The sequence below is a fragment of the Phaethon aethereus genome (assembly GCF_964289735.1).
Source record: "Phaethon aethereus genome assembly, chromosome: 2".
Taxonomy (NCBI): domain Eukaryota; kingdom Metazoa; phylum Chordata; class Aves; order Phaethontiformes; family Phaethontidae; genus Phaethon; species Phaethon aethereus.
In genome coordinates, this window is record NC_138582.1 from 165,069,367 (window position 1) to 165,077,437 (window position 8,071).

Consider the following 8,071-nt stretch of genomic DNA (forward strand, 5'->3'; position numbering starts at 1 on the left):
CTGAGAGGAAAATATTGACACATTATTTGCCTCTTCTCTTGAGGCTCCGAATGCACCCCGAGCTGCTGCAGCCCACGGTCAGGACATTTACTTCTCCTTTGACATTCCCTTGTGCACCCCGTGCACGAACACCTTCTCTGCCGTTTGTCCCACAGGCATTCGGTGACAAAAATCAGTCCTCGCTGCCTCCAGATTAAAAAAACCCAAACCGTATTTGTGAGTGCTTCTTTCTGATTAAATCAAAAATTGATCCCTGACCCATCCCTTTGACAGACATGGCTCCTTCTTATTTTCCGTCTGTGGTTTGACTAGCTGGGTGACATTACCCACCTTGTTTTTCCCATGCCACAGACCTGCCCAAGCAGCAGCAGCTCTTTGTGGGCTTGGTTTTGCTGCTTTTTGCTCCAAAAATTATTTTCTGAGCATTTTTTGCAGCTTTACCAATTGCACTGCCTGCTGGTGCATTTGCTGGCAGTAACTTTTCCCCGCAAGAGTCTCACGTTTAAAGTCACAACCTCTATATTCCTGCCGATGTATTCCTCTCTACTTACAGCAAACATATGAATGAGGTACGATACCATGACTGATACTATTAATCAGTTTATTGCAACTCCACCTAGGAATCCCATTCACAGTTCAGACCTTGTTACACAAGTGCTATACGCATATAAAAGGTCTCCAGCTTCAAAGAGGTTACAAGCACTTATAAAAACCTCCTGAAGTTTCCTGCAAGCTTCTTACTGTTAAAAAAAAAAAAAATTCTTCTTGGATCAAAACGCTTCTCAAATTTTTAAAGGATTGGCACATTTTACTCTTATCTCCCTCCAGAGGAAAAAGCAAATGGTTTTAGAGATATTTTCAGCCTTATTCCCCGTCTGATAAATTAGCAAGAGCTGACCCGCGATTCCTGCCCGTGCAGCGTCCGCGCCACAGCCCTTGCTCCCGGTCCGTCAGTGGACCTCGCAGACCCAAAAGTCTTGGGAATGACTCAACTTCAGCATCTTTCCTTCCTCCTCCTTCCCCTTCAAATTCCTTCGGTGCTCCCTAATGCCGTATTGTTTAGTTATAATTAAAATAAATTGCGGAGAGAGAGCTCAATCCCTGTAACCCTGGCAATAGAGCAAACCTGATTAACCCAATCAAAGCCGGTTCTGCTGAGGTGGCTCTTCAGCCCCGGCATCCCTGGACACTGTCCCTGAGCGATCGCTCCTGCAAGTGGGGTCAGGGGCCTGTTTTGGTTGCGGGGGGCTCCGGGACAGGCGGGACACGAGCGGGGAAAGCACCTTCTCACCAGCCTGGATGACGAGGATTTTTTTTTTAATTTTTTTTTCCGCCCCAGAACACGGATTATCCCTGCTGTCGCCCCCGGGAAGGCGGCGGGCCCGGCGGGGACCGCCCGCCGCCGCCCCCTCCCCGGGAGGCCGCGGGGGCCCGGCCCGCCGCTCCGCCGCCTCAGCCCCTCGCCGCCCCCTGCCCCAGCGGGGGGCGGCGCTCCGCGGGGCGCGGCCGTGACGGACAGCGCCGCTGCCCACTCAGCGGCCGCGGAGCCCCGGCGTTGCTCCGCCCCCCGCCAGCCTCTTTGTATCAAACATCCGGGTTTCCCCCGCTGGCTCCGCTTCGGCTTCTCCCTTTTTTTAGAAGCCATTTTGGACTCGGTTCAGGTTTTTTTTTTAATAATAAAAAAACCCAACAAAAAACAACAAACCACAAACCTCCCCTTTCCCCCGACTTTTTTTCTTCCCCCCTTCCACCCCCCCTTGTACATGGCCGCTCCCGGCGCGGCCCCGGCTCCCGCCGCCCCCTCGCCCCGCGCAGCCCGCGATGCCGCGGCGCGGCCCGCCGCCCGCCCCCCGCCGCCGCTCCGCGCCCCCTCCGCGGGCTCTCGCCTGCCGCTCAGCAGCCGCCCTGGATGCGGGGTCGGTAACCTCGCGGAGTCCCGCGGCCGGCGCTGGGAACGCGTGTGTGCCGTCGCCCGGGGAAGGGGAGCGTGCGTGTGCGCTGCGCGCCTTGCACGTTGCGCGGGGCTGCGCGTGCATTACGCGGGGGAAGCGGCGGGGGGGGGAGGGAACGGGGACGGGGCGTGTGCGCGCACGCGGGCGTGTGCGTGTGCGCTCGCCCCTGCTGCTGGGGGAGCCGGAGGGGCTGGGTTGGGAGGAGGCGGCGGCGGGGGGGGGGGGGAGGGGGGGGGAGTCGGTGTGTGGTGCACGCCGCGCTCCCAGCACAAAAGCCCAGGGAAAAGAAACTCTTGGAAAGCTCGGAGCAAACGCCGGGGCCAGGCGGGAGCAGGTCGAACCGTCCGGGGCTGTTCCTCTCCGCTGGATACATTTTGCAACTGCGAAGGAATTAAATCCGATTTTTTTTTGTTTTGTTTTGTTTTTCTTTTTTTTCCCAGGATTTTTTTCTTCTTTTTTTCTTAAAGAGAGCGAGAGAGAGGGCAAAGCCTCGCTTCTCCCCCCTTCTTTCGCTCTCTCGATCTTCTTATTTTTATTTTTGTTTCCCTTGGGGGTAGAGGGGCACACGAGGAAAAAAAAAAAGTAAAGGAATATGATTGCTTCGTGGCTGACTTTCGCCTTGCTTTGTGGAACTTTCTGTGCAGGTAAGTGCATTTCTGCGTGTTTACCTCCCGCTCGGGCTTGCGGTCGCCTCTCCAAATGCAGAATTGAATGGGCCGTGCAATTATTTGCAGCCACCCTCCAAAACGGAGCAGAGCAACCAGCGAGTCTGCAAACTGGCGAATAACCCCACCGCTGCGAGCTGCTTAATTTTCGTTATTATTTTATTTTTGGCCTCTTTTTTGAAATGTTTTTTACCCCCCGCCGCCCGCTCCGTTTTCTCCCTGCTGGCAGGACGAGCTTTCCCGTGCTGCTTTTTGTTCCCTTCAGGCAGCCTGTGGGAATTAATGGCAATGTAAACACGGCGCGATATCGAGGAAACTTTACAAAAATGGGCATTTACTTCTGGGCGGGTGCCGCCGTAGTGTGCGGGGGGGGGGGTGGGGGGAGGTGAGGGGGGGCGAGAAGTTGGGAGCAGCGGGAGGAGACCTGGGGGGGGCCGCTCCGAAATGGTGCGGGGCCGCTCAGGTAGTGGCCATGTGTGCGCCCCGCTTCTGCCGGGCTGCGGTTGTGGGAGCCGGGGAGATGGAGGGGACCCCCTTCCCCTCACCCCCTCCGCCCCGAGGGGGGACCCCCTGGTTTCCCCTCAGCCCCCCGGGACGCCGCGGTCCCTTCGGGATTTGCCTAATTAGCACGTAAACGAGCTGTTCGGGGCTGGCTGGCGCTGCGGGGCGCTGGGAGAAAGTTGGGGGGGAAAAGGGGGTGTGCGGGGCGGGGGGTGCCCGAGGGAGCATCCCCCGGGAGTCGGCTTTTTTGTGGAGGCGTGTGTGTGCGTGTGTTTGGTTTGTATGTTCTTCATCCCATTTGTTTTGTGGAACCGGGCTGGCCCCCAAACTTCAGCTCCAGCCTGCGGGGTGCGCGTTTCGCCGAGGGGCGCGGGGCGGGTGTCAGCCGGGAGCCGGGCACAGCCGGGGGCGGGAGGGGGCACCCGTGGGCGGGGGGTGCGCAGGGTGCCCTCTCCCGTAGCCGGCGGGGGTGTGTCAGCCCCCCCAATGCCCCAGCACTGAAAACGCGGGCACGCTTGAAGTCCCCACACTCCCCACTTTCCCTCCTTGTTTTTATTTATTATTATTATTTATTATTATTATTATTCCCCATTTCCTTTAATAATTGCTGCATATTCCCCAGAAGAAACCGGGGCCGCAGCAATTTTGCCCCTCTCCCCCCCCCCCCCGGCCTGGTCTCCACAGCCCCTCGACACCCCCTCCCGGGCCCGATCCTGCCGCCCCCCGCCCCGGCCCTGGGCAGTCACTTGTTACGTTACCGCCATTCCCCAGCCCCGGGGGGGAGTCTGTGGGATGGGGGCTGCGGGGGCTTGTTTGTGGCCGAGGGCATCCCGGGGCGGGGGGGCCGAGGGTGGGAGGCAGCGATGCTGCAGCCCTGCCCTTTCCCCGCTCCGCGATGGGCAGCCGGGGAGTTCCCGTCCACAGCGGCTTCATTGTATTGCAGAGCGGGTGGGAGTGGGGCGGGGGGGGTTTCCCCGCGTGTCCGTGTTTCCCCTCCCCACGCCCCGCGGCAGGGGCTGCCCGGCGGGGCCGGCCCCCGCAGCCGGGCTTCCTTTGTTCCGAGTGCCCATTAAATATGCGCTGCCAGCGCCTGCCCTTGGCATCATCAACGCTGCCAGCGCTTCATTATTATTATTTTTTTTAAGTCACACCGAAAGTGTCAGGCAGGCTTGGAGAGGGCAATAAAAAGGGAGAGGGCAATAAAAATTTAAAAAAAAATTAATTTGATGGTGAGCAGAGGTAGCTTGGGCTTTTTTATCTGATCGCCGGGACACTTGTACGCAGCTTTGTTTCCATGTGTTGGGAAAGGGGTTGTGCGGGCTTGTATTTACATAGCAGTGCTGAGGGAGAGCAGGTATTTTGGAAGGAGCTGGGGGGGTGTGTGTGTGCCATCAGTATTCGCGGTGCTCGGCGTTGCTATCATCACAACGGCTCTCTTGGCTGGAAAATTCTATTATGTGCATAAAGGAGATTCATGGTCAATGTATTTTCTTTCCATATATCTTGGGATCCTTTTATCTCGGGTGATTCAATAAAAGAGATGGCTTCCGGCTTGGGGTTTTTTGTTTTGTTTTTGTTTTGGGTATGGGGTTGGGTTTTTGCTTGGTTTGGTTTTGTTTTTTAACCTGATCCTATGGCTCTGTGCATATACTGGTAGAAATCTAAGCCAGAGGAAAAAAAGCAATTGCTTTAAAAAAATTAACCCTGAAAGGTTCTTAAATGTATCGTGTTATGAAAAGGATAATCTGATAGGGCATACCTATGCTGACTTTTTCCTCCCCTCCCTTGAAAATACAATAAAGAAACCCTCCAAAATTAATATAATTCTGCTTATTTGGAAAGGTCCTCTTGGATCATTAAATCAGTGCATTAGCAATTCTGTAAACCCCTCCCTATCTTTTAAAGCCTTTTTTGCTTTTCTTGTGATATTTATGAGTATTTATCAACGTGATCTTTATTGTCCAGTTTGCCTAAAGCTGTTCACTTAAAAAAAAAAAAAAGGAAAAAGAAAGGAAAACAGCCTCAGATACCCAAAGTTGCAATGTGTTGCTGGGATTCATAGCACTGGGCTGTGCTTGAAGTATGTCTTTTGTGTGTGTACATGTTAGGACTGTGCGAAAGTGGTGGGCTTTTCAAAAATCGCTTGACCTCCATTGTTGATGCTTCTCATTGCTACCTTGGCTGGCGGTAACAAAGCGAGCACGGGCTGCTGTTCTTTAAAACAAAAAATAAAAAATTTGTTATGCATAATTTTTGGAATGCTGAGGATTCATTGAGGAAAACATTATGTTCATTTTTAGCCCTTTGTTTGCAAATTTTCCACAGCCCAAATGTTCAGAAATCATGTTTTAATCCATGAGCTTTAGAAAATACAGAAGGTGTAAAAGGATTTGTTTTGCAGAATGCTTTGCTAACACATTTTCCTGAGCCATTATATTACTTTTATTTTGGTGGAAGTTTAAGTAATGCCATGCAGCAATGAACTGTGCTGCAAATGGATCTGGTCTCCTCTTTCACTGTCTTGTATTTATCCTCTTGTGCTTGAGAAAGGGAATAAAACTGGCTTCATTAGCTTGCTAATTAAACACAATGAAGTGCATGGCCCAAGGTTAATGGCAATGGCCTTTAAAAACGCAAAACTCTTGAACAGGTGTTTGGGATATATATATTTTTTTTTAATCTGTCATCAAATCTAGATAATTATACCAATGAGATAACCATTGTCACAGTTCTGTGGAGAAGAAAATGCTATGTTAGAGATGTGAATGTGCGGTGGATTATTTTTAGTGGCATTATTTATAAACACCTCTGCAGGTCCTGCACATCCTGTGGTTTAACTCCCCCCTTTGTCGTCCCCCCCCCCTCCATTTCAGAGCACCTTCGGCACCTTCCCTTTGCTGTAGCTTCTTGGGGGTCAGGCAGGGTTAAAAATTCAGTATCTTTGGACCGGAGCGAGAGTCTAACCTGAGCTTGGGTCGTTAACTAAAGTATTTATGTGCTGAAATTTTTGCCATTTCTTGTGTCTTTGGGCAGCCCGTCCAGGCGTTAACGCTCTTGCTCGCTTGATGAGATGGTGAGAAACAGCCAGTTGCAGCGGAGGTCTCCTGCTCCCCACGTTCGAGCTGTCACCAGCCTCCCGTCCACTCTGGTCTCCATCAGCTAGAACATGCTTGTCCGGGGCGGGGGGGGGTGGGGGGGAGTGCTTTACTTGATGAACAGTTGTAGACCTCCCCTGCTGCCATTGAATAAATGGTAAAGAAGAAAAACACAGGCCAGCCCCACTTTTTTTGCTTCCTTTTTTTTTTTCTTGTTCTTTTTGTTCCTTTCTCTCCCTCCCGCCATTTTCTCCCCCTTCCCTACCATGCAAACACTCCTTGCTTTGCAGATCAACCTAGAGGGCTTTCCTGCTTTCACCAGTTCTGGGAAGCAGGACCCAGGTTCAGGTGGAAGAGGAGCATCTTTTAGCACATTGGTAACGGGATTGCCGTTGGGACCAGCCCAGGAATCCCACCGTTGTGATTTGCATCATGCACCCATGTCCTGGGTGTAAGGGTCCTTCCACCTGGTAAGAGGTGGCTTCCCCTGCAGAAGTGTTACGGGTGTAAGAGGAACCAAGGAATGTTTATCTTAATTTATCAAGAGCGAAGGAGGTGGATGGAAGCCGTGGTTTGAGGTTGGGCACCCAGCAAAGGTGTACTTGTGTGCTCTGTCCACGTGGTGCCTGTTTCTAAAAAGCCAGGACAGCTACACAAGAAAAAGAAGTCAAAGTTGCTCCACTCTGGGGCCTTGTGGTGGAAGGTGTTATGGCTGACATGTTTCAGGGCCTACCTCTAGGAGCAGTTCTAAACTTCCATGTTGATAGTAGTTGACTGCATGGAGCTGCACTAGACTAGTCAGAATTAAATGGGATTTTAGGAACACCACATTTTTCAAGCCCCATAAAGTACACCACCATTCTACCAAACACACCCAGGACAGTTATTTCGAGCTTAACGTAGTAGCTCTAGTCTAAAAAGTTGTGAAGGCGACTGATAAAACCCCTGCTGCACATGGCCGTGGCGAGGTGATTTGCTGGATGCCCCTTCTCCAGGGAGTACCGCACCTGGCACCGGGGTATGGATTCTGCTTACGGTGCCTCCTGTCCCTCGTCTGGAAATCCACGTATCCGACCCCGTTGGCCGGCACTGAAGAAGCGTTGCTGTAATTTGGGAAGGATGAAGGCAGAGGAGAGAACCTGGTTGAGTTCAGTGGTAATCTAGACCCAACTGAAAGCCCTGATGGCGTCTTACCCTCAGTTTTGGTGACCAAAGGACTGCTTACGCCCCGAAAAAGTCTTGTGGGGGTAACTTTAACGAAGTCAAGGTTGATCAGTACTTCAGAGTTGGCTTTCTCTTGCTGTTGGGCTGAAGGAGTGGTGTCAGACCGGCAGCAGCATTTTCCAGGTTCCGTGGTTGGCTGCGGGCAGCGACGTGGGCAGCACGGTGCCGTGCCTTGGTGCTACCGCAGTACCCCGGCTCCGGCACGCTCGCTGTAACAGAACATTGTGGGAAGTTGGGAAATGGGAATCGCAGAGTGTAATCTCTGCTGTAAAGAGGTGTTGTCTTTCCCTTTTATCCTTCCTTGGCCTTTGATTTTAAAACTAGCAGGGGGGTGTGATTTTCTTGCCTGGCCAATAGCGCTGCCTGGATCTGAATTATTCAGTGTAGCACTTGGCATTCTGCACCCTGTTCCCACTTAAGCTCTTTTTCGCCTGTTCCTTCATGTGGAGATTTTCACATCAGTGAAATTGGATGTGTTTGAGAGGTGTTTGTGGCCGCAGCATTCCCCGGTATAAGCTCTCCTCTCCCTTGCCTTTCCCCTCCATTAACCGTTGAGGATCAACTAATGTCTAATCTCCTCTCTTCATTATTACTTCATTCTGAGATAATTTTGTATCTCTTTAGTCATTTGTTC

General features: G+C 52.2%; 1 protein-coding gene across 1 annotated transcript in view; it reads left to right on the plus strand.

The window, feature by feature from the left end:
* Positions 1-241: 241 nt before the first annotated feature.
* ACVR2B (activin A receptor type 2B) overlaps positions 242-8,071 on the plus strand; it is a 98,069-nt gene continuing 90,239 nt past the window's right edge. Inside the window, exon 1 of the mRNA XM_082015041.1 lies at positions 242-2,596. Within this exon, the coding sequence (XP_081871167.1) occupies positions 2,545-2,596 (52 nt within the window). The 5' untranslated portion in view covers positions 242-2,544. The remainder of the gene's footprint in view (positions 2,597-8,071) is intronic.